Source organism: Podarcis filfolensis, assembly GCF_964270895.1.
Source record: "Podarcis filfolensis genome assembly, chromosome: 7".
NCBI classification, from domain to species: Eukaryota; Metazoa; Chordata; class Lepidosauria; order Squamata; family Lacertidae; genus Podarcis; species Podarcis filfolensis.
The window spans coordinates 6070177-6097002 of record NC_139603.1 but is presented as its reverse complement, the minus strand read 5'-3'; the positions used below and the strand labels follow the sequence as shown (position 1 = coordinate 6097002).

Sequence of the window (26826 nt, the reverse complement as noted above, 5' to 3'; positions counted from 1 at the left end):
AAACATTTCTATTATTTCCAGAATGTATAGGCCCTATGGAGCCCCAATGTTCAGAAGAAGAACCACCCCCCTTTACTTTGCAAAACATTTGAAATTTCAAAAGGGTACTTTGGGGCTCCAAATTAGGATTTCTAAGTCAGTATGTCCATTTCACGTATGTTAATGGTGAGCAAAATATTATATACTAACTAGATTCCCCCCCCCACCTGAATAGTATATCTATGTATTTTGTAGTATTGAGGTTATAGAACGTTTAGTGTCTGAAATATGCGTTTAATGTGTATTTTTAAACAAATTTATGGCAATTAAATATTTGGAGAAAAGGGTATCACATTTCAATTTGTAAAGATCTTTTTAACTTTAACTTTTAAAATGCTTTGTACAATGCAAAACTGTAACTGGAGAAACTAAGTTTAATAAATATCAAATAGATTTTCTGTATTAAACTTTTAAAAGAAGAAGAGGAGGAAGAGGAGGAGGAAGGAGTGTAGCAATTAGCAAGTGTGCACATGGCCCTCTCGTGGACTGACGCATTTTTAAATAAAGACGGGATCCCCCCCCCCTCGCACACACTTTTGTTAAATATAGTATTTTCTCAGGTACATTGGCTATATTAAGAGGAGGCCAGTTTGTTTTGAACGATACCGTTCTGTGTGAGGATTGCAGACTCTAGACATGCGCCAGCGCACAGCGGGTGGCAGACATCACTCCTTCAAGAACAGGAGAAGCCCACCAGGCCTGCTCCTTCCCCCAACTGTTTGCAAAGGAAAGGTGAATCATTTCTGCAAGCATCTTTCTCTGCAGGCAATCGGGCGGGGCGGGTGGGCTGAATAACAATCTACATGAGCCCCAGCAGAAAATGAGGCTTCCAGCATCTTAACTTTGCAAACAGCTGGGTGGGTGGGTGGAGGGGAGAGAGGACTCTGGCAAGGTTTTTCCCTTTTCCAAGGAAGCTGTCGTATTCCTGGCTCCTAGGGTGTGTGTTCTCTGATCCTTGGGTAATGAGACAGTAGGCAGTGGAAGGCACAGCTTGGAAAAAATTCAGCAGTAATTAGGTTCTTGCAACATCCCAGATGTGGTCACCCTGATAGGGTGTGGGAATGTGAAGGCAAAAACTGTGTGGCACAGCCCTTGTGCCACTTTCCAGAGGTAGTTGCGTGGGATGACTAATTCATCTGAGTGCAATGCTCCTTAAAACATCTCGTCATGGACAAAATACTTTTGACGCAATATTGACGGAAGTACGACCTACCCGGTTAAGACAGGAGATATTAACTTCTTTTCAGATACTGGTAACTCGCAACTTATGCACATTTAACTTGTCCGCATTGAGCTTTACACATTTCGCAATTAAAGAAAAATTAAAAAGGAAGGCCACATGCCGTTGCACCCAATGTGTTTTGACTATATGCAATTTTGGCTTTATGTGCTGTCCCAGGAATGTAAACTATCGTACGTTGAAAGTCACCTGTATACCCTTCTTGCACAACAAGTTTCACTCAAAGATAAATCAGGAAGTTTTTAATGTCTGGCATTTTATTATATTTTTATATGTGCTGGAAACTGCCCAGAGTGACTGGGGTGTAAGTAATAAAATTATTGTTGTCCTTACTGTTATTACCTACCTAAGCAAGCAGTTGGCTGTTCTACATTTAGGAAGTCAGCACTTCTGACACAGACAGATCCCTTGTAGTGGTTGCTCAGTAATGGAAGCCACAGGTACAGTAACTTCCAAAACCAGCTGCATATAAAGTGAGCACTTGTCACTCAACACTCGCCACTGGTCTGACCTGGTAGGCCAGCTCTTAGTGTTTATCATTATAATGCTAAGGGCTGATATACCATGGGAGACCAGGGTTCTGTCTTGTCCTGCATTCTTTGCAGTAGCCAGGGTTGTGGGTTAGGTGTGCATTTATGCACGCGTTTCTAAAATATGCTGCTTTGCCAAAGACCTAGTTGCAATGAAGAATACTAAAAATAAAATTTGCATATTACTAAACTTTAATATAAGTGCTTTTTAAAAAAGAAAATAGGAAGTTGTAAGATAATAAAAACAAGAAGGATATCTGTTCTTTTCCTTTCCATTATATTTATTCTCCAGTACCAGCACAGGGTATGACACATAATATACAGACAACCAAGATGGAAATTATTTCTCACCTATTATAGTTGTCCCTCCATTGGTTAATCAGTAGATTAATCAAGTGAAATTGTAGCTGACAAGTGTGCAACTCTAATATTGCTAAATGTTTGCAAAATCCTGGTTTTGCTCAAAAGCAATTCTTATTGTGTTTGTTAATCAGGATTTAGTCCTTAAAAAGTGTTTAAACTGGTTATAAATTAAAAGTCTTTCCATCAATTAAAAATGTGCCTGCATTACACATTTTCAACTTTTTAATACAAATACTTACTCCACTCTCAAGTACAACATGCACCTGTCCCCACAAACAACTGCACCGCTACATAAAATGCTTCCAGAAACGAACTGGATTGTGATACATCCTTTGTTTTCCAGGGAGCAAGGCACAGCTGCCATTTATCCCAATCACCGACATCCTATTTAGACTTGTGTCCTCCACACCCACTTCCATGGCCTCAAAACAAAGTACATTCCTTTCTCAGAAAGGATCTTCAAACGCTATCTTGCTTACATTCAAACAAAGTCATTACCCAACTTCGGCTCAGCCTACCCAATAACATGCCAGAGTGCAACCCAAACTCACTTCCTCCAAACAGTGTGCAGCGCATTGAAGTCACAACATACCATCTGCCTACCATCCTGTTTACCAGTCTCACTGACCCAGACTTCCTCCCACTCATCATTCCTCCTCTCCTCCTCTAAATAACACCACTAGCCATACATGATACGACACCAACTTCCCAGGCAATTATCGCAAAATAGAAAACAGGCAGTTATAATCCTTGCCATAGCAAACCTCGTGTCAAATTAAACAGAGCCTGCCCTAACATATGTGAGAATTTTTTCGGGGTGGGAATTACCCCCTCCCCCAGCATTTCCTTAAAAATCAAAACCACACAACAGCTGACTGGATAACAACACAAGGCTAGCCAATATTATGGATGGGGCAAGTACCAATAGGATGGGAGCAATGGAACACCCAATCTCAGTGACCATGGTCAGCAGCAGGAGCTGCACCAGGACCAGATCATGACATTACCAAGGAGGCCAGAAGGATACAGGTGTCAACAAGGGTGTCCCACATGACTTTAAGGTGCTGCTCTGCAGCGCCAGGTCAATGGCCAAGAAGACCAGTGCCACCCATGACTTGATCATGGCTGGGGGAACTGACCAGGCACATGTAACAGAGACTTGGTTGGATGAAGCAGATGGGCCTGTTCTTGCTGCTGCTGTTATCCACCATGTTTCTCTTACACACAGCAGCCCAGGTCATGTGGGTAGGGAGAGGTGAATGCAGTGGTTTTTAGGAAGCCTTCAGTTTTCATCAGGTGTCCTATTAAGGAGACCCAGTTCTCTGAGTGCATGTTCTAGAACAGTGTTAGAAATTAGCCAAGTGCTGGGCGCATTTTGCAACCGGCATGGGTCTGAACACCAGGTTGGTGAATGGGAAGAGCAAAATGTCACTTAGATAAGGATCTGAAATAGTTTCCTTGGAGCCTGAATTTGTTTTATTCTGGATTGTTTTATTTGAGGTTTTAATGTGCTATAAACCACTCTGAGATTTGTTCTTTAAAATATAAAATGCTATAGAAATGAAACTAACAACAGCAACCAATTCCAGTTGTGGTGGGGAAATGCCACCTAGACATTCCACTGTGGCGACTAACTTAGGTTTAAGGTGCCATTTGGCAATTAGATTATATATCTAATTATATATCTAGATTTCCTGTCCACCTAGCAGTTCAAAATCACGTCAAAGTGCAAGTAGATAAATAGGTACCACACCGGTGGGAAGGTAAACGGTATTTCCATGCGCTGCTCTGGTTTGCCAGAAGCGGCTTGGTCATGCTGGCCACATGACCCAGAAAAACTGTCTGTGGACAAATGCTGGCTCCCTTGCCTATAGAGCGAGATAAGCACACAACCCCAAAGTCGTTCACAACTGGACCTAATGGTCAGGGGTACCTTTACCTGTATATATCTGGATTATATAACACTAGTTCTGGAATTTGGTCAATACAGTACAGGATTCCTATTGGTGTACCAACCTCCCTGCGGCACCAAAGATCCCCTGCCTGTTGTTCTGGAGACATTTAACCTGGTGGTCCTGGGGCAATGGTTTTCAACCAGTGTGCTCTGGCACCCTGGGGTGCCTTGAATGATGGTCAGGGGTGCTGCGACCTTGCACACCTGTTTATTGCAGCAGCCCTGGCTATAAGCTTGGCAGGCGAATGGTGCCTCTGGGGTGGGGCAGGGGAGCAGCTCAGAGACCAGGTATGGCAGCAGCAGCTACGCGGAGGACTCCCAAGGAGAAGAGGAGAGGAGGATGAGGTGAGGTGTTTTAAAAAGGGTGAGAGGCGATCAGCTCTGCAGGCAAGGGGTGACATAACTGGGCTCCTTGGGCCCCACAGGGAAAGAATGTAGCTGGTCAAGGGAGCCATGGACTCAAAAAGGTTGAAAACCTCTATCCTAGGGCATTTTAACCTCCATGCCAACTTCAGGATTTTAACCTCCATGCCAACTTGACCATACAAGGGGTTGCTTGAGACATTGTGGAAAGCATGGCTTCCATGGGTCTGTCCTTGCATAAATCTGACCCTACTCAATAGTCATGGACACGCCTTAGATTTGACATTTTCCTCTATGGACGTGGGTGATCTAACACTAAGTTCCAGTAGAACAAAAGAAGTGTCATGGTCAGATCACTTCCTGGTGCAACTAGACTTTTCTGTGACCCTTCCTTTCCACAGGGAGGGGCGACAGATTTGAATGGCCCACCCCCACCACTTAACGGATCCAAATGGCTTCCAGAAAGTGGTAGGGAATGAATTTTCCCAGGTTGATGGCCTCTCAGCTGATTCCCCAGTGGCCTGATGGAATGCAGAGTTTAACAGGGCTATCAACTGTCTGGCTCCAAAGTGCCCTCTCAATTGCATGGACCCCAGATGGCCTCAAGGTTTTCCCAAGGCTGAGTCATAACTGAGAAGGCTAGAATGCTGGTAGCGAAAAACTCATTTCATATCGGACCAAACACGGGTGAGAGCTCAATGGGTGAGAGCCTACCTAGTGGCGATAGCGAAGAAAACTTTATTTGCCACCTCTATTGCACCCACAGAAAACAGTTCCAGGAGACTCTTTCAGGTGGTTCAAAGTTTAACAGAAACACCTTCACTACTGGGGTCCAATAAGGACTCCAAGAGCACCTGTAAAGGTTTTACACAGATGGCGTTCAACAAATTGAGGTTGAATCCTGACAAGACACACGGGGTGGGCAGGTGTTGGGGAGCCCCTGGTCCTCAAGAGGGTAACTGTGCCCCTAAAGTAAGGTTTCCATATTTTGAAGAGCAAAAAAGAGGACACATTTGCTGACTTCTACTTTTAGCTATGGATCGCTATGACGACTCTAGGCATGAAAAAGAGGGCATGTCCTGGAAAAAGAAGAGGACATATGGCAACCGTATCCTGAAGGACCAGGTGCATAGCCTTGGTGTCATTTTGGACTCATAGCTGTCCATGGAGGCACAGGTTAATTCCGAGTCCAGGGTGGCTGTCTACCAGCTCCATCTGGTATGCCAGCTGAGACCCTACCTGCCTGCGCACTGTTTCACTAGAGGGGTACCTGCTCTGGTTATCTCCCGCCTGGACTACTACAATGCGCTCTACATGGGGCTACCTTTGAAGGTGACTTGGAAATTACAACCAATCCAGAATGCAGCAGCTAGACTAGTGACTGGGAGTGGCTGCCAGGACTATACAACACTGGTCCTGAGAGACCTGCATTGGCTCCCAGTATGTTTCCGAGCACAATTCAAAGTGTTGGTGCTGACCTTTAAAGCCCTAAAGGCCTTGGTCCAGTATACCTGAAGGAGTGTCTCCACACCCATCATCCAGCCTGGACACCAAGGTCCAGCTCTGAGGGCCTCCTGGTAGTTCCCTCATTGCAAGAAGTGAAGATACAGGGAACCAGGCAGAGGGCCTTCTAGGTGGTGGTGCCCACCCTTTGGAATGTGCTCCCATCAGATGTAAAGGAGATAAACAACTATCTGACTTTGAGAAGATATCTGAATGCAACCCTGTATAGGAAAGTTTTTTTAATGTGTGATGTTTTACTTTGGTTTGATAATTTTCTGGAAGCCTCCCAGAGTGGCAACCCAGTCAGATGGGTGGGGTACAAGTAATAGCTGTTATTATTACAGGACTAAATTGCGTACCCAACAAAAAGGGTCCAACACTGAACTATTTTGCAGGGCTGGTGTAACTTGTACTCTCTAAACCACAAGCCCAGCTCCTGAATAAAAACGATGGTGTTTATTGGTGCTTCTTCCCCATCACATTTATTTTTTAAAATAAACTGGGGGGTGGGGCATTAAGTAAGATCTGACTAAGGAAAATCATTAATCCTGCTGTCATTTTTTTCTTTGATTTTGGGTACAAACACTACTACCCAGTCACAGCTACTCTCAAATGCTGAATTTCTGGTTTTGCTCTTGCCCTTTGGGGCAGCAATCACTTCTTCACCAGGGAATGAACCGGGAAGTTTTTCTCTCTAGCCTTTTCTTCCGAAATATGAACCATTGCTATGGGTTATTGTTGTTGTTGCTGCTGCTGCTGTTGTTCAGGAATAGTTGTTTTTGCTCTGGGTTGAAAATTGATGCCTGGACACCAGGTCAGCCACAATGGAAGAGTAGGTGTGGTACAAGTGTCTTGGGGACCAGGTCTACCCAGCTTGGTAGATTTGCTGCCCAGGCTTCACTGCCACTTACTCAACAGATCTAGTTTTGTACACTCATGCATGTACTTTGCACACACAAACCCTGGAAAAATGGCTGCAGTTGCCTTTGGGCAATGGAATGGGAAACAGTGATGACTTATGGTGCACAAGTTATTGTTCATTTGAACAGGACTTGTGCAGGGGAACTTGGAGTGCAGCAAGAGCAGTAGCAGAAACTTTATTGTTGGCTATCTATCATTTTTGCTTTGTATTTATATACTTCAGCCTAGATTGGTGGGTTTTTTTGCAATATTTAATTTATTGTGTTTGCTAAAATGTTGATTTTTTTACATTTTATATATTTGCATATCTTATATAGTCTATGTATTTCTATTTCCAATGTCCTCTATTAGAATGTTTTCAACGTTTACTGTAAGCTGCTTTGTGCACAGCTCAATGTGGGAAAGTGGCATATAAGTTAAATCAATCAACCAATTTCCTGGTGAATTGTGTCCATTTGGGAGAGAATAGGGCTTCTTTGGGTAGAAGGGCACAATATACATTTAATAAAGTAAACAACTAGCCATTTAGGTTTTCCACATCAGACACCAAAATGCCTTGGATCACTGCTAAAAGGCACCACTGCAAAAATTAAACCCTTCTTATCAGACATAAGTGCTCTGGGTAATCATGGGACTTTAGTTAGAATTTGTACTCGTTGCTGTCTTGGAACCACCCAAGATACCCAAATGGGAAGCAGCTAGTAAGTGGTTTGATCTGTGGATGTAAACCTACAGATAATAATAATAATAATAATAATAATAATCGGCAAACTGAGAGCTACTTGTGATTTCTTTTTACATTTGAAAGGACCTCAGTGGGAGTTGTTGCCTAGCAACAGCCAGCAAAGACAGATTGTTCCCGTCCAGGTCTGAGCGAGATCCAGTTGCTCAGCCCCACTTTCCTGCCTCACTGGATTTGACAGGAGCTTCTGGATGGCATGATACCAGGGAAGAACCAGGAAGGGGCAGAAAATGCTGCCTGGATAAGGCCGCCTGCTGGACTTGAGAGGTGGGGAACACTTCTCAGCCCAGGGGCCTCCTTCCCTTGCTCGGTCCCTCCTGCCCCCCAGATGAGAGCCAGCGTGGTGTAGTGGTTAAGAGCAGTAGACTCGTAATCTGGTGAACCGGGTTCGCTTCCCAGCTCCTCCATATGCAGCTGCTGGGTGACCGTGGGCAGTCACACTTCTCTGAAGTCTCTCAGCCTCACTCACCTCACAAAGTGTTTGTTGTGTCTAGTCCTTCATCCTAGTCCCTTTTGCCTGCTCCGTTTACTTTCTCCTAGTTAGCTGCCTCCCTATTCCTGCCCATTTCCTTTCACTAGACTCCTTTCCTTGCTAACCCTGCATGACCCAGCAACTTTCTCAGCCCAATCGTTTTTCCTCTTCTGTATCAGGAAGTTGACCAAGCATCAGGCATACACACACTCATACAACAACAAGGAGCTAAAGGTGAGCTGAAGGCAATACGTGCCATTGCTTGCTCTGCACCAAAGCAGACCCCAATACTCCTCTCTTGGATTTTAATTCCCTTCTCCTCAGCTACTTACTGTGCCCTGAAAAGATCCCAGAAATGCCATCCTATATCACACCAGCATCATCCACTAAACCAGGGATGGCAAAAGCAGGGGCCCTTCAAATGTTGGACTCCAACTTCCATCAGCCCCAGGCCAGCATAGCCAATGGTCATAGAGATGGAAGTTGTAGTTCAAAAATATCTGGAGGGCCCATCACTGCACAAAACACTTACTGATACTCTTATGTCCTTGTTTTATTCTTTCCACCTAACTACCTGGCCTCTGCAATGTGTTGAGCTCTCAAACTGTGAATATTTAATTGTTTAATTGTTTGCACTGCTTATGTGCTACCCGGTAGCAATGTTACCTGGGTGGCTTACAACACTCCAGCATTAAAATGTAATGACAAACCAGCAATAAACAATAAAAAGTAGCACAAAATGTTTAGCAGCAGCAGCAGCTAATAAAACAGTATAATAAGATTCACAGCATTGCTAAAATTATGCTGCAAATGGGGATTATAAATGCACAGGTCAAAAAATATTCCTAATCAAAATACACAAGCTTTTGCTTTCCACCAGTTCACACATCATGCTAACCAAAACCCTGACTTAGCATAAATGCATGAGCATGTGCACTTCCAGAGAGACCACAGCTGCTTTGCTCTTCCTCAGGTCCTCCTGCTGCATCACTGAGAGCTAAGCAATGGTTTGGTTTAGCGTATCATCCGTACCTAGGTTCATGATTTGTCTCCTACAAAAAAACCCACGAGCACTAAGCCATAAAACAAACCATGGCTATAGCTCATCATTTGTCAGGAGTAAGGGAAACTAAGAGCCCAGGTTCCAATGACGCACTAAGCCTAACCATGGCTTAGCTCACAGTGGTGCAGCAACAGGCACCGAGGAGCAGCAAAGCAGCAGCAATCTCCCCTGTAGGAAGGAACCCACATCGTTTGGCTTAGCATACCATGTGAACTGGGTCTGTACTGAGTTGCAACTTCATGGGGCTTTTGGACAATCTAGGAAAGGGGTCAGCAATCTTTTTCAGCCGTGGGCCGGTCCACTGTCCCTCAGACCATGTGGTGGGCTGGACTATATTTTGGGGGAAAAAATAATGAACAAATTCCTATACCCCACAAATAACGCAGAGATGCATTTTAAATAAAAGGACACATTCTACTCATGTAAAAACAAGCTGATTCCCACACCATCCACAGGCCAGATTGAGAAGGCGATTGGGCCGCATCTGGCCCCTGGGCCTTAGGTTGCCTACCCCTGATCTAGGAGCAATAGGAAACTTCTGGAGGTCAGTCCACATGTCTTTTGTATTGGAGTATTCTAAGTGTTTTCTGCTTGGCTTTTATCTACTTGGATATAATCCTAATTTCATTTAGTTATAACTTCATTAGGGTCTTACATATGTAAAGATACTAATCAAGATCATGTATGTGGAGATTAAGGCTGTGGTTTTATGGACAACTATTTGGAAAGAAGTCCCACTGAACAAAGTAGGGCTTATAGTCTGGTCCTATGCATGTTTCTGAAGAACTGTTCAGAATTTTCCAGAAATAAGGCACTGAAGGCACTAGGCAATTTTTAAAAATGCTATTATGGCAACTAGTTGGTATACATACATTTGGGGAAGAATTGAATTCAACAAAGCATTCCTTTTTTAAAAAAGAATCACGAAAATACACAAAGCCAATTAAAAATCAGAATAAAATACGCAAAACCAATTAAAAACCAGAACAGAAACCAGAATAGAGCAAAGCAAATGCCCTTAGAAACAACAGTCAAAATAAATACAGCACAGAGATAGCCCTGCATATTGGGAGGGGTGGGGGTTGTAGCTGCAATGGAACTGGACCTCCTCCATATGGAAGCCAACCTTGCCCCCCTCCCCACCCAGGATAAACTTTGAAGCAGGCCCTACTATTAGACCTTTATTGCTGCGGATGTTTGATTTCAATCCACCTTGCATGTGAAAGGTATGGACTCTGCCCCTCAGATAGGATGGGGTGGTTGTCTGTAAACTATTGAGATTATATCCTGATGGGCAGTAAAAAGGGAGGGGCAGTGGTGTAGGCGAGGAAATGAGAGAAAGCCAAAATGTGGGAGGGATTTGCGAGAGGATAAAGTGGAAGGAATCTCCCAATGGAGGCATGCTACAATACAGGGCAACGTTTTACGTATCACCCAGAAATACTTTGTACTTAGTACCCAGTATAGCCCAATGTAATGGAAGGAACCCTGTTAAAACAAAGAGCTCCACTTCTAAACATTTAACAAAACCCAAGAAAGCAGATAGCCGAGCAATTCCTGAACTGCATTTCAGTCATCTAATGATGCAGCCAACATGGTAGGCCTGTAATAGGGAGCAGAAAAAGGAACTCATACTACTGCCAATTCAATTCAGAGCCTAGCAACAGCAGAAATGTGGAAATAGGATAGCCAAGCCTTCCTTAAAGTCCATCGCATTAGGACTTCATGGGATAAAAATGAAATAATTGCATTTCCTAACGTAATTACCTGTGCAATCTGACCAGATGCAGGCAAAGGAAGATAGCTGACTTTGGGCATTGAGAAATTCCCGAAGGAACTTGCCAGTGGATTGTAACCACTCGAAATTACTAAAATAAAGTCACCATTTTGCATTTCCATCTCAAGCACCATATTTTGAGCCACACCTGGCTAATGAATGGTCAAGGCTGCAGTGTGAGTTGTCACAGCCTCTTGCCCACGGATTCTGCACCGCATTTGCCCTTGAGAAATTCATTGTTGATTACTTCATACATGTGCATACCCAGTAGAAACAAGCACATCCATACATTCCTCTCTATCCATGTCCCCGTACAATATGAGCACGCATGTGCATTATGAGCTTAAGCCCTTGCAGCATTCCTGCAGAATGATGCTCAACACACACCAGCTCAACACCAACCTTCAACACAGACTATTCATCGTCTCACAATAGTGCATTTCTTATTATTTTTGTGCGATCTTAGAGAAGCCACATTCCATCCAGGAGAAGAAAAAACAACAACAGAACAAGCCAAAGCTCTTGCCTAACAAATCCAGCTCCACCACTTCGTTAGGCTCCTTCTGCAATGCTTCTAAGCCAGAGTCAGGGTCAGAGCTTTAACCTTGTCGAGCTGCTTGCCTAGTCTAGTCGGTGCTGGATTTGTGCACAAGCAAAATAAACTGCAGCTTGGGGCCTCAGATTATGAGAGGCCTCTAAGTAAAAAACAAACAAACTAAACTAACCTAAATTTGGAGTTTTGCATAATTGGTTAATGAAGGAAATAGGAAAACAAGCTCATTCTGATATGATGAAATATACTCAATGGCTACACAATAATTTGTCATGTTGTGTTTACATATCTATTCAGAAATAACAATAATATTGTTTTAATATATGCTAAGCAAGCAGGCTTATTGCAAGATGTGCAAGATTGTTAGTTTTTAGTTCCATCCTAGCCTATGCATCGGCATGTATACAAATACAATAGTTCATTATTTCTATTTCCGTTGTCCTTCTTGTTAGAATAATACAGTCTGGGTAACGCTCAGGGGCCGCTTAAAGCTGCCATAGTTTAGGGCCTCAGCATGTATTAATCCATCTCTGAGTCCAGAGGCTGCCAACAGGGTGTTGGCTGCCAACGCCAGGTATTTTGAAAGACCACTCCCATCCCTAAGCATGGCCATGTTGGCTGGGGCTGAGGATTATGGCTTTGGCCCATGATCCATGACCTAGTCTTTTGCCCTGTAGGTTCCACTGATTTGTTGCAACCCAGACTTTTGGCCAAGGGCCTATGCTGGCTGAGATGCTTTCAAATCCCCAATAAAAGCACCTGTTATCTACACCTGGCTTTGTTAGACCAATTATTCCTTCCTCTTGCAACTGGCTTAGCAAGACCATTCTCCAACTCATTTAGGTGTAAACACATTAGCATATACAAAACTATTCAGCAGGGCTTAGGCCTCCTGGCTCCTATTTGGAAGCACGGTCTGCCTATAGGGATACAGTGGTGGTGGTCTTTTGTAGCATTTGATTCTGGGTAACACATAGATAACAGATCTGCCTTAAGGCAACTCAGAAAGCAATAAAGATTTCTTTAGAAGTCGAGTCCTAGAACCCCTTGGGGTCACCAGCAGCTGGCAATGGCAGTTAACTCATAACTGCCCAATCAAAATATCAAACCCCTCTACCTTACTAGAAGAGGCTATAGGATGAAAGCCATACACTGAAGACACTGTGCACAGGAAACATCCCAGAATAAAAGCTCTCCGGCCAACAGAACACACACTCAGGAACACCAGGAAGCACAAATCAGAATTAGGGCTTGGGGTCGAAATCAGATTGTGCCGTGCACAACGATACAAAACCCTTAAAACAGCAGCTACCTAATTCACGTACTGATGACAGATAAAAAGCACAAACTTATTCTCTGGTCTCAAATATTGTGTTGGAAAGAATGCTTGGATGTTGCTGCAGTTTTTTTTTTTTTTAAATAATCATTGGTTGGGTAACACATAAGAAACATTCAGTACTAGCGCTGGGAAAATGAGAGGTCCCCAGATGCTGGACTAGAAACTTACAGTAACCACAAACGGGCAGAGGAAAATAGAGCATGATTCATAGTTAGCATCTGCATACAAGGCTGCATATAACTAGCTGTAAAGGGGACTCCGCCTCACCCCACCCTTCCAGCCCCTCAAAGAGGTCGGGTTAAGAGCAAATGGCAACAAGTAATCCGGCAACAATACAGTAAATGGCTTTTTGCACAATCAAATCCATACAGCCCCTCTCGCAGGGCACACCTAACACATCCCTCACTCCTAGGAACATCCTCATAGGATACACACGCATCACATGCCCCTCCTCCATAGGAAAGTACATGCACCACCACCACATCCTTCCAGCCTGCCTCACCCCCCGGGATACCCAGGGGCGCCTCTTTTCTGTGCACCTTCCACGTCTCCCCCTCTTCCACCCATCATACTTCATGTGCGCGCACACACGCCGATTCACCGACGACATGCTACGGACGCCAGTTCTCGCCACAAGCGTACGCCAGCGCTGAAACCCGGGTCTCCACCAGCCATGCATGCCCACTTCCTCTACATGCCCAACACCTGAAGTTCACCTCAGACCTGTCCGCTCTTGCATGCACACGCAGCCTGTTCGCCTTCCTCCTCTTTCGTGCGTATTCCCCAGCCTTCCCTTGGGTTGCCTTCCCCCAAGCACTCCTCGGGGTCTCTCTCCAAAGGAGGCGCATCTACACCCGAACCCGCTGCGCGGCAGCACCCTTTCCCGTGCAGACGCTCCTCGAGACCCCAACCCCGGAGCAGCAGTGCCCCGGACAGAGCGCGCGGGGAGGGGGAGAAACCTGGCAAGGGCGAGAATGCAACGCACTTTTCACCCGGGGAAGAGGAGGCGCGCTTGCCGCCTCGGCCATCCGCGCGCAGGAGCGAAGCACGAGCGCCAGCCAGGGCAGCTGCCAGCCTCGCCCGCCCGCCCGCCCGCGCCCCCCCCCCCCGCCGCACCAGCAAAACGCGCAGTCCGAAAAGGCGCTTGCAGGGATGCCACGTCCCCGGAGCCCGCACACAGGCAGGGCATTCCGGGGCAGGGGCAGGCGTCGGGGCGGGGGGGGGGCACACGAGCGAAGCGGAGTTCTCCCCACCCCCAGCACCCAACAAGTGGCAGGAGGCGAGGGTGCTTGGGTCCTGGCAGGAGCCCGACTGCTTGCCCCCCTTTCTGATCCGGGAGGGGGCGCACACAGCGCATCGGGGTGCAGCCATCGGGGGGAAGCCAGGCGTCGCCCACAAACGCCTCCCTGTCGTGTCCCCCCCCCGCTGCTTCTCGCCTGTAACGGGAGGGGGGTAGCAATGTGCGCGGAGCCCTCACTGCCTCCCCCCGGGAGCTGCTTCCGATTTCGGGGGCGCTCCCGTCTCCGCAGATTGGAAAAGATTCATCGAGACCCCGATCCGTGAAAAAATAGGGTGCCGAAAAGGAGGGGCGCGGGGGGGGGGAGAGAATGGATCGAATTGGCTCCGGGAGGGAGAGCAGCAACGGAGGCGCCGCAGCTCGCGGGGGGGGGGGGCGAAGCAGCTGGATGCGGCGAGAGGAAGAAGGACCCGGCGCAGGACCGCAGGCGAGTCGCCTGCCGGCTGGAGCAAAAACTTGACCCCCACAAGCTGCCTACCAAGTATCCCCATCCTCGCCCCTCCGTCTTCGGGGAGCTGCGCGGCTTCTCGCCCGCCTCTGCTCCCGCCACCCGCAGCCTTGCTCGCTTCCCTCCAGCCCGGCGCCCGCATTCCGACACAGCCGCGAGCCGAGCGCGGTCCTCCGCCGCGGGGTCCGCCCTGGCCGCTTCCCGGCTGCCCGCCCGCCCGCTCGCCGCGCCGCGCTTCCTTACTTCGCGGCGCCCGGGGCTTCCTCCTGGCTCGCCGCTCCTCGCCGGGCATCTTCGCCTCCCGCCGCCTGCCCGCCGCTCTCCGCAGCAAATCCGCCAGCAGCCGGGCTCTCCGAGCCCCCCGCGCCGTCGCGCTCCGCTCCAAATCCGCGCCGCTACGTTCAGTCCCTTCCACCCGAAGGAAGCCCTCCCTCCTGCCCGCCTGCCCCGCTCGCCCGCGCCACGAGCCCAGCCAAGCAGCCGCTGCTGCCGGGGCGCGCGCCGAGCCGGGCTGTGTCCGAGCCGGAGCTGCTCTCTCGGTGTGTGTGAGGAGGAAGTGCAGGGGAAGCGCAGCCCAGGGATCGCATCGCCCCCCCCCCGCTCCTCGCGCGCGCGCGCGCCGCCGCCTCCCTCTCCGCGCGCGCTCCCTCCCGGCTGGCCTCCTCCTCGCCGTCGTCCTCGCTGCCCGGGGAGAGGGAGGCGGAGCTCCGGCGCCTTGGCAGAGCCGGTGCCCGAGCCAGGCTCCGCGCGGAGGTGGCCGCAGCGCCAGCGACCCAGCCAGCCTCGCGTGCTTTAGCCGAGCCCAGCCGCGCGCTCGCTCGCTCGCCTCCGAGGAAGGGGACAAGTCCTCCCCGAGCGCCTTCGGGAGCAGCATCGCCACCCGCGCCGCCCGGCTCCTCGGCCACTGACTTGCCTGCTTTGGGGGGAAGCGATGGGCAGCCCCGCGCTGCCCGGGGAATTCGCGGCGAGATGCCCGGCCGCCCGCCCAGCCGATTTGCAGCCCGTCGCTGCAGCTGCCCGAGCCGCGAGGTCGCGCGCTGGCGCCCGGCAGCAGGAGGCGTCCCACTCGCGGCGGCGGCGGCGGCCACGGCCACTAGGGGCGCGCGAGGCCTGCTCCCCACGAGGCGCCGACGAGGCCTGCGCGCCCGCCTGCCTGCCTGCCCTGCTGGCCGGAGCCGCTTGGAGCGCCGCGCCGGCTGCCCGCCGTTCGCTCTCCCCGCGTGACTCCCGCTGACCTTGCCCCCGCCAGCCCCGCCGCCCGCCCGCCCGCGCGCCCTCCCCCCTCCTCCCCCGCTGTCCTCGCGGCCGGTTCCGGTGAGTCACCCGCGCGTCGCCGGCTGCACCTGCCGGGGGAGGAGGGAGCGAGCTGGGACTGCGCACCTGCCCAGCCGCCCGCCCTTCCCCCTCGCCGCCACTGCAGCAAGCCCGAGGGGGATGCCAGTGCCATGCCGCTGCCCCTCGGGGATCCGTCTCCGGAGAGCCGCTTCCGAGCAGGCGGCGACCCTCCGGCGGGCCCTCTGGGGCGGGCGAGGGGCTTCCAGGGAGAACTCCGGGCTGGCGAGGCCAAGATGGTTGCCAGCTGCCCCGGCATTCAGGGCGGCCGAGAAAACAGCGGGCACTCACACGCGGGGAAGCGGCTGCCGAGCTCCTCTGCCCCTTTAAGCGGCGCGGGCCCTGCTCTGCCAGTGGTCCGGATTTCCAAGCTGGATTCTGGTCCTTTGCCAAGGACTGAGCGCTCGTTAACATTCAGCCTGGCGCTCCCGGTGCCAAGCTGCCAGGCTCCAGAGATCCCTGGCTCTTGGGCCCCTGCAGGCCGGCCGCGTCAAACAACTCAGCAGGCGCCTTGCGGAGCCCTACCGGGGTGGGGGGCTGCCGGGCTGCCCTGCTGGCGAGCTCCCAAGTCCGCACGGGGTACTCTCTAGCATCGTTAGGAGTAGATTATAGGCAGAGCCAACCTGTTAAAAACACGTGTTGCTTCTTTCCTGCAGCTCCAGATTTTTTACATGCTGCTCAGCTCTATGAACCTGTTGCGCAGCGCAGCCCCCGCGTTCCTTCTTCCCATACATGCTCCATTCGCCTTCCATAACCCACTGCACCATCTAGAGGCTGCTTTGTCTTTCAATGGAATGACGGGCTTTATGTGAGTTTGAGTCCTTGGGCTGTGTGTGTGTGTTAAAAAGAGAAAGAGAGAGTATCTCTGCATCTTCCTGGGAGAGAGGGGTCTTGTGAGGAATGTGAATTTCTTATCAAAAGACTCTTCCCCCCCCCCAAAAAAGAGAGTCTCTTAAGAATTCCTGCTGCTCCTCTTTGCTCCTACTCATCTCTCCAGGCTAATCCTCCACTCCTTGCTTGCTCCAGGCTTTTCTGCTACTGCCCACTGCTCTGGAGCTATGTTTCCCCCCCCCCCACTTTTGTTTCATTTCATCTTAAATTAAATCATATCCAAGGCTTGAAGTTCACTTTCCCCTAGTACATCACTCAATGCTGATGTTCGGAAAAGCAACGCACTGCAGTGGAACTGGCCACTTCTAGCTTTTTAGTTTGATCTTCACCCAGTAGTGAACTCTGACCCCAATTAGGATGGCGTTTGCATGTTCCCATTGTAGCTACAAATCTGGCTAAGGTAATGTGCCTTTTGCCCAGCCCAGTCTCAACGGACTTTGCTCTGTTTACTTTGTAGGTAGGCCTGCAAGGCTTTGTTTGCATAAGATACCCAGGTAACTGGTGTGAGGCCGCACCTGCGTTAGAGACTGGGGAACGGTTATCCTAGTTGGGTGTTAGGACTAGGAAGTATGCAGCTGGTATTAAAAAGTTACCTTTTCCCTTTTATTTTCTGCCTGCTTCAAAAGCTTGCTGGAGCATCAAGGATGTTGATGAGTTGAGATCATGTTCAGCTACATGGTCTTCTCAGAAGTACAGTACACTTCCTGTTCCTGTTCCTTCAGGTGTTTCCAGTTCTTAAAAGAGAACTGAATGTTACCGTAAGACAGATTTATGAGGAGAGAAATTGAAGTAGCAACGTCCCTCCTCTTATCTCACACAGGAGTCAAAAGGAGGGAGGTTGTCACTTGAATGTCCCTCCTTCGAAATCTCTCCCATTAATTAACTCCCATTAATTTCCTGGTGGGTGGTGCTCAGAGGGCTGCATTTGTTTATCTTGCACCGCAGTCCTTGAGTGGCATGATCCTCTGCATTTGCCACCTGAGGCAGCTCCTTGCCTGCGCCTTGTGGGTACAGCTGCTTATGACTGAAAGGCCCTGCCCATGTCCTTCAGCCTGGTTCCTACTGTGTTCAAGGGGAGGAAGCGAATCTTCGTGAAGGCGTGGGTGATCCTCAGAAGAAGAGCCGCTCTCAGCATTGCCTTCTCTCCCTCAACCACCCGCAGGTTTTGATGCTGCCCCTTCCGGAGGACACTGGGGAGCCCAGCATGGCGCAGAAGAGTCCATCAGCCCTACCGTGCTGTGGCACATTGCACAGAGACAGCTGCCGTGTGGTGCCACGGGGCCTTGTCAGGAAAACAAAGTCTGTGACGGGAGAGTAGCCAGATAAATCTCTAGAAAAGGGGAAATATAGGAGAGCAAATGAACCTTACATGAGAATAAATACTCTTCCCCCAACACAAATGCTGCAAACCTGGCTGCTGGTTGCTGTGAGCTGTTTCAAAGGCTCCTCTGTTCTCTCATCAGCTCTGGGCTCCACAGGAGGGGGGAGGGAGAGGATTCGGGCAGCTAATGCTAATAACACAGATGTTCTGACAATTCTCTCCTTCCTACAATTAAAAACAAAAGGCACTGAAAAACAAACATGAGGAAATGAGCAACATGAAAGACTCTAGGCTTTTTTCCTCTCCCCCCATACAGTATTGCTCCTGCAAACAAATACAAGGCGAAACAAAGATGGGTGTCTCTGTGTGGCAGCCCGGGCACCATGCTAGATCTGAGCGCAATGTTGATTTTTCAAGCCAGGTTCTAACAGTATCTAGGGCACACTTGGGAAGATGTTCTGCTGATATGAGGACCGCCTGGGCTGCTTTTAAGAATTTACAGTACCAAATGGGTGGGCAGAAAGGAACCACTGTTTCAGGAGGGGGCACCAGCTCACACTAAGGGGGGGTAGACATGACATAGACAATGTTATGGTGGTGGTTCAAAGACACAGTGCTAATTCCTGGGTGTTGATTGTGATGACAGTCTCAGAGTTGTCATACTGATCAGCAAGTATAGGCAGGAAGTGTGCCAGTTTGGGGTCCTCAGATAGAACGTATGTGCTGATATTCTTGTATGATATTCACATGGATTTGGGGTGTGGCATCATTCTGAATCCAGGTTATAGTCAGCAGGGTGCCAGACATTGTGAGACCTTGGGCTGGGGTTGTCAGGAGAGAAGGTTTTGCATTGATTGGGGTGGTGGGTTTTTTGTTTGTTTGTTTCTGTTTTTTGCAGCACCACTCACATATTGGAGTGGCACCAGGAAGGTGTTCTTGTGTAGGTGTGATTCCTGTCGCACCGGGCTTTTCATGGAGGCCATGATGTATGTTCTTCCCTGGAAAGCTTTCTCTCTCTCTCTTTCCTCTTGCCTGTAGGATACATTCTGCCAAATTATCAAGAGGTTGTTTTTATTACTGTTTTAACTCTTTCTTTAACCTTGTTTTTCTCTCTGCTGCACTTTCACTCACTCATTAATTTTGGTATTTTTCTCACGGTATATAACCCCTGTCACGGCTGCCATGGCAACAGGAGGGAATGCGTTCAGCGCTAAAATATCCTCTCAAAAATAACAAAAATAAGAAAACACAGGCAGCTTGTGTCAGCCACTGCAAATGCCAGTTTGATGCAGACCTTGCGGTGATGGGAGGAAGAGGAAGAGGCTGTGAGCTAGAGGAGAATTCCCGTTATTAGCCCAAGGCCCCTGGAGTCGTGGTCTTGTCTGAAGATTAACAGATGCAGATGGCTGCACCCACTGAATGAGAACCCTCTGAGTTGATGTTGCCCTTTCCCGCTCCCTTTGATGTCCGTTTTCCTTCCTGACTGTTGATTCCCCTGTTCCTTGAGAAGCAAGTCCCAGAAGGAAATCTGGAAGAGAGGGAAATATTGGCTGCTAATGGTTACATCACTGGTTTGCTCATGTCTTTCAGATTCCCCCCTATGAGCCTAGTATTCCAAATACCAAAAGAAGATGCCAGTCCCTTTTAAATATTCCCTGTACAGGACAGGCTGCTTCTTTGGCACCCTGAGATCTGCTGCGTCCTGCTGCTTCCCAAAATGACACAAACGCATTCAGCCTGCCAGCTCCCTCTCCTTCGGGTCCTAATTCGTTACCTTGGCCTTTGGAGTCCACACAGAATGCAGAGCATGGACCAAGAGGAGGAAGGAAGGGACCACTGCCCCAGGGGGAGGGAATGGCCCAAATTGCTCAGCTCATTTTTCCTTCACCACATAATACTTCATACCAAAATCTAATAAAACAAGGGATGTTTTTATTGGAGACATTTACATGGGGGGAAAAGGAACACAAACATCTCAGCCATGATGGCTATTCTTCCTCCATGGTTGGAGGCAATGGATTGGGTACCACAGCTGGTACCAGATAATACCTGCTGCATACCTTCATTTCTATGGCGTTCTGCAGAGAACAGGACCTTCCATGTATGCAGTTCTTGGTAGACCACAAGGGAGGCCTCACAGCAGGCCTAGCAGCAGGGTGCTGAGTGCTCCCAGCTGTTCCTCAGTGCGGTGGACAACCAACTTCTTCTAGTCAGGATCCTGCACCTTTGCAAGTTCCATGAGAGGCAGTTCTATAACAGGCAAAGAGATACGCAGAACAGAGATGGAGTCACAGGCAATGTTGGCCATGCAGCTTTCAAAGGCAGAAGAGCCCTATGGAGCAACCACTTGGCAAACCCGTACGCATGTCACAGAAGCCCCCTCCCCATCCCTGGTGCTGTTCAATAAAAGTTTGCATCTTTGTCACAATGAGTGAGCAAATAAGGAGTCCATGGTGGTAATTCATTGTTGCTACAGAAGAGTGTCATGGGACACTAACAGGAAGGGGAACTGGGGACTCAATTGCTATTGCAGGGGTCACTGTTAGTAGCTCCTCTACTGTGGGTATGGGTGCTTCGTTCTGTGTTTCTTGGAGAGGTACGGAATACATTTACCAACACTGCAACAGTGCAATAGCAGAGCCATGATGCTGCCCAGTATATCTTGAGAACTATGATACATGGAAGATAGCATTTAGATTTCCAATGCCATCTCTAACCCTGAGGCCCTGCTTTAGGCAAGAATACAGGTAAGATTCCTCCATTAACTTACCCCATGTTTTATAGACAGTTGCATTTTGCATGGTTAGAGCACGTTCCTGGTAAGCAGTAATCCATGGGATACTGCTATGGGGGTGATAACAGCCCTGGTCCACCTTACAAGAAACTTGTAAGGATTCTTGAGTGATTCTTGAAATACAGGGAGTACTTAATTGTTAATATACTACCAAGAACCAGAGTGACATGTGATAATGAGGTAATGTCTTCCATCCCCACAGCAGCCTCCACCATGGCAAGCAATGGGGATTACAGTTATAAGTGGAAAGGCTTTTTAAAAATTATTATTAACCTGCTTCAGCCTTAGGTAGCCCTAAATCAAGAACACCTCAGTGGTGTTTACTTATGTGCAGAGATGCTCAAATAGGCAATCTTTCTGGGGCGGCCACTGTATTGGAAAGGCTTGCACTGGCATGATATTTAGAGGTATTCTTGTTTGAAAAAAGCAAGTTACCAATGCAGTAGAGTCCGCTTCTTAAAGTTCTAGGTATCTGGTCTGCTGTGTTCTAATGTAGCCTTATACCAATGGATGAATCCAGTTTACCATACTTCTCAGTAACAAAACACGTAGCTGCTTCCCAGCCAGCAAGGTCACATAGATTAATAAGGTGGCATTGTGGAATGATTTGGGGCCCTGGAAGGATAGGGGTTTATTTATTAATATAAGCCATGCTCTTTTGAAATCTGTTTACGGTTGTTAACCATGAAATAATATCCAACTTTCCTGCCAGTTTAGTTTCATTTAACCTGTGAGGTGCTCCTTTATTTTGAATTTGTAAATAAAGCAGGATATTAAAATAATGCTAATTGCAATGCTCATTAAGAAGAGCAAATTATGCAAAGTGTAATGTAATGTAATTGGGTTAATCAATTTATCTTCAGCCCATAACTATTGTTATACGACAGAGGGGTTGCTTTGGCTGACGTCAGTGGCTGCCAATCAAGCCTGTGATGTTATCTCTGCAGTTTGCGGTAGAAGGGGCTGCTGAACTGGTCAAACCAGTCTCTTTATTAAGTTTATGTCCCTGGGATGGGCCTGTATGCACTCCATTTACATGCCTTTAGAGCTGGGAAAGGACAGGTGTGTCACCACTGCAACAAGTGGTTGGTGGTGCTATTTCAGGAGGGGGTAGGCCTCCCCCTTCACTCCGCTAGAGGCTACACCATCTAGGAGAACAAAAAGCCAACAGCTGGTCTTCCATTTAGTTTGAGTTGAAGCTGAAGAGATACACAGAGGCTTGTTTCGCTCTCTGTGCTGAATCCAAAATTATGGTTTTGGGGACATACCTATAAATTGAACGGGGAAGCCAGAGCTGTTGGGAGAGTTCATGCTGTAAGCCTTTCCATCCTATCCTCATGTTGTATATATGTGTGAATCAAATCACAAATCCTAACCACATTACAGTCGCCAGTGATCTTTATTCCAAGGAAAACAGAACCCTGGGTGAGAACTGGAACGGCTGGAGTCTTGCACCACTCAGAGATTGGGGTGCAAGCAACAGCATGCTCAGGATTTTTCAAAGTTAAAAATTAATACATTCACATTTTTGCATGTGAAGGGGACAATAGTCATAAAAGAGTATGTGGAACCTTTGGAAGTGGGTTCTAGTATATAAAAAGAGACTAGCCAATAGAAGCAAGATGGACAGGAACAGAATGCTAGGAATGAGGAGGGAGAATTCCCCCATCCGTTCTAAGGCATGAGCTGAATAATGGCCTTGGTTCTAACTTAAAATATGTGAATATGTGACAATTCTCTGGCAAGCAAAGGCATTCTTGGCACCCTCTTCCCCTGCTGTCAAACTCCTTGTGTCACACACATGAGTCACACATGATCCCAGACGAGTGAGCAAATGTCAGCCCTTGTAATAGGTTTTGTGCTTAGATGATGCTCAAAGCCAATGTGTTTCAAACATAGATTCTGTGGGTAGCCTTCGGCAAGTCTCAGCCCCAATTGCCCACTTGAAGAATTATTGATATTTCTATTGTTATACATTTATGAGCCACTTTTTCTGTTTGCAACTTTCAAAGTGACTTGCAGTCAATTAAAATAGACCTTAAAACCATGCAGTTAATTAAAGTGATTTTACATAACTTGGCTGCTGGGATAGCTCAGTCAGCAGAGCATGAGACTCTTAAGGTTGTGAGTTTGAGCCCCACGTTGGGCAAAAGATTTTCCTGCATTTCAGGGGGGCTGGACTACATGTCCCTTGTGGTCCCTTCCAGTGGTTTGAAAGCAATAGATATAAGGGAGAAGAAAGGCATTAAACTGCCAGAATGGCTAACTAGCTAAAACCCAGGAAATGTTTACTTGGGGGTCAAGGTACAAGAAGGGCAGCTTCACACATAAAGCTGATCTCAATCCGACCCTCAAAATTCATCAGAGGCAGTGAATTGGGGGGCGGGTCAATTTTGGTGATTTTAAAGATGTTTAAGGAGTCCTTCCTTCCTTCCTTCCTTCCTTCCTTCCCCTCTCTCTCTCTCTCTCACACACACACCATTGTAAAGCAGTGGGTGGCTATGCAGCTGTCCAAAGTGGTGGCTGTGGGCTGGTGTCCACCATTTAGTTTTTGCCCTAATGCCCAAGGCACCTGGGCTGGGGAAGCCACTACACAGGCATACAAAGACAGCTGCTATTGGTGGTAAAAAGTTTGTTTGTTTGTTTGTTTGTTTGTTTGTTTCTGCCTGCTGCATCATCATCATCATCATCATCATCATCATCATCAGGAAGGAGTCACTTAGTGAAAGAGACCCCTTGCTGGCCACCACTGATCTTAAGAAATCCACAACAAATCCCTAGTTCTCCCACCCAGATTTGTGAGCCAAATGTCCTTCAGCCTGTCCACTTGCGGCTGTGGGAAACCCCTCTCAGCAGAAAGCAATACATGGGCGCAGGCTTCAGTTGGCCAGGCTAAAGGGCTGGATGGCGGAAGGGAGGGAATGGTCTCCTGTCTTCATCCTTTCAACTCCTGCCATGCATTTGGGGCCAATGCAGGCCCTGAATTTGCTAACCGCTTCAGCTCCGAACCCATCAGGAGTATGCAGCATGTTGGAATCAGGGTTGCATTCATCCTCTGAGCTCAAGAAAAGGCCACCACCATAGAGTTGAAACCAAAATGGAGCAGCAGCAGCAGCAGCAGTTCTTAATAGCAGTGAATTCCTCCCACAATTAATAACCAACAGATCTACAAAATTGTAACAGGATTCATGAGTTTCAACTGAAAATTCAAAGCGCATTACAAAGAATCTGTGTGACAAACTGCTCATGATTCCAGTACCTGCCATGCTCCGCCTGCATATGCCAAAGCAGACAGGCAGGTGGTAAAAAATGGTTTCTGGTTTAGTGAAGTGGTGGGTCAGTTTGTGTGTTTTTTCCCCTGCTGGATGGGAGGGCACTATTTGAATTTTCAGTTAAGGTGCAAAAAAGTGGTCAGTCCTGCCAAAGAAACAGGTTGTGGTTGTTGTTTAGTAAACTCCTGCACACAGTATTTGCTCTCTGCAGTCATCTTGATCATGAAAAATGTATAACAATCTCTCTCTCTCTCTCTCTCTCTCTCTCTCTCTCTCTCTCTCTCCTCCCATCTCTCTCTCATTGCTCTGTGCACGGGATCTTCTCCAGTTTAGCATCTTTGAATCCCATTAGTCTAGGTATTTACTCTATCTCTAAGATCACTAGGGAAAGGTGTTTAAATAAGATCACCGCAGTTCACAAACAGATACCGCCTCATTCTCTGAAATGCTGACACCTCTCATTATCTTTTATTCAAGATGTTCAGCCAGCTTTCTGTCCAATTGACAGCAATGCATCCATGCCAATGGATTTAATTTTGTGAGGAGGACTTAATGAGACAGAGCATTAAATTTCTTAAAGGACGTCTAAAGAGGAACATCCTACTGCATTCATTTCCGCAGCCAATCAGGCTCAAATGCTTCTTTAGTGTGTTTGCTGTTTTATAAAAACAGTAAAGATTATTCTTACTTCCATTTAAATTGGAACTTCTCAAAAAGATCAGGTCTGTTCTGCTCATATTTCTGATGCTGCTATTTGATGATTCGTGATGTGAGTTTGAGGGGTTTGTCTTTATGATGCCTGAATCTCTTACCATCCCTGAAGAGCTGGACCCAGCAAGGGTTAAACTCTCAAGGAGGATCCCATTGTTGGACGGGGAATGCCCATAGTTACCATCTAAGTACGGTCATTAGACTGACAAGGGAAGCTGCTCCTAGCCAGAGGGCAAATGACCTTCCTCACCTGGCTGATATAAAGAAAGATAAAGGCAGAGAGCTGAGCTGGAAGGAGGCAGAAGCTAGGAGCCCAGAGCCACACTTGATTTCAGCTGGAATCCAAGGCTGTGCGGATGGGAGAGGCAAGATGTTCTGGGGTGTTGTAAGCCCCTCCATCATATGATCATGTACATTTGTGTACATAAACCACATCTCATAAAGATGCCACAGTCTCCGCTCTCCCTCATTCCAAGGAAATGGAACCCTGGCTTAGCACCGGGAACCCCTGGACTCACACACTGCTCAGAGGTTGGGGGGGAATGCAACAACACTCGCATAGGTAAAAGGTAAAGGGACCCCTGACCATTAGGTCCAGTCACGGACGACTCTTGGGTTGCGGCGCTCATCTCGCTTTATTGGCTGAGGGAGCCGGCGTACAGCTTCCGGGTCATGTGGCCAGCATGACAAAGCCACTTCTGGCGAACCAGAGCAGCGCACGGAAATGCCGTTTACCTTCCTGCTAGAGTGGTACCTATTTATCTACTTGCACTTTGACGTGCTTTTGAACTGCTAGGTTGGCAGGAGCAGGGACCGAGCAACGGGAGCTCACCCCGTTGCGGGGATTCGAACCGCCGACCTTCTGATCGGCAAGTCCTAGGCTCTGTGGTTTAACCCACAGCGCCACCCGCATCCCAACACTTGCATAGTAGCAGCCTTATTCCAGACCATGACACAGCTTCCATGCTAGTCCCACCCAAAGCCCAGGTGCAACTCCAGCAACAGAGACACTGTATTCTTGTCTCAACTAGGGCCTAACCTGCCCTGGACGTTCTGTGTCTGAGGCAAAAAATGCAAAACATCCCGCCACCAAAAAATGATCACAGTACACAGTATGGCTGCCCTTGCAGATTGTTGTGTTTGCCGTTTGGAGCTAACCAGTACCAACACATCACAGCTTTGTCAAAGCCGCTGCACTAGTGGATTATCTGCTACCAGACCAAGTTCTTAAGAAGTCCTAAATAGGTGTGGACCAAGTTACTCAAGAGACCGCCTCTCCCTTACACCTCTGCCTGGCAGAGGCCTTCCCTGAGGCAGCCCCTAAGTGCAGAATTTCCTCCCTGCAGAAGTGTCTCCAGCAGCTTCATTAAGCTGCCATTTCTTCATCTTTTCCACACAGCGGACTTACACTTCCTTGTTTTGCCTCTAGCTCTGAACACAGTCGAAAATCCCTTATTGTGATTTTTTTACCTATCTCGAAAGCCTAAGCTCATTCTGAGCTTTAAGCCCCCCTGACACTCCTTCTGTTTCCTATACATGTCCCTTTAAAATATGAGATCATCAGAAAGCTCCTTTTGCACCCACCCAAGTTTTCTTGCTCTGCAATTGTTGGCTATTGTGCTTTCAACATCCTACTTCTAACAACCTCCCAAGGCTAACAGATTTATTATGGCACAAGGTTTTGAGGACTACAGTCCACTTCATCGCTGGTTTGAAGTGTTATCCTGAGTTACAGGCATATATACACAGGGTTGTAAACAGCGAGACCAGAGGGAACTGAAACGCAGAAAAGTACAGAAAGTGATAATTACGTAAACATCAGTGGCAATTCACAAAGCAGCTTTTGATAATACAGACATTCCAGCATTGGTCAGCTAATTAACATATGAAGGATCTTGGAA

The 26826-nt window shown here is 48.0% G+C and overlaps 1 protein-coding gene, 1 long non-coding RNA gene and 1 pseudogene across 10 annotated transcripts in view; 1 reads left to right on the top strand and 2 right to left on the bottom strand.

The window, feature by feature from the left end:
* The window catches only part of PCDH1 (protocadherin 1), an 82332-nt gene extending 65636 nt beyond the window's left edge, over positions 1-16696 (bottom strand). Inside the window, exon 1 of one of the 8 annotated variants that reach the window (XR_014550943.1) lies at positions 16228-16280. Coding sequence is in view for 3 of the 8 variants with exons in the window: in XM_083624597.1 (XP_083480723.1) it covers positions 14848-14896 (49 nt within the window). In the remaining 5 variants the exon portion in view is untranslated. Of the gene's footprint in view, positions 1-13844; positions 14008-14847; positions 15210-15517; positions 15821-16227; positions 16281-16559 lie in introns of those variants that run through there. The other 7 variants (XR_014550944.1, XM_083624599.1, XM_083624600.1 and 4 more) reach the window with 7 other exon arrangements.
* The window catches only part of LOC310767601 (polyamine-modulated factor 1-like), a 161024-nt pseudogene that overhangs the window by 107585 nt on the left and 26613 nt on the right, over positions 1-26826 (bottom strand). The window lies entirely within an intron of this gene.
* LOC310767626 lies at positions 15794-16867 on the top strand. Its single transcript, XR_014550982.1, has 2 exons — positions 15794-15918; positions 16593-16867. It is a non-coding gene; the product is annotated as an uncharacterized lncRNA (long non-coding RNA).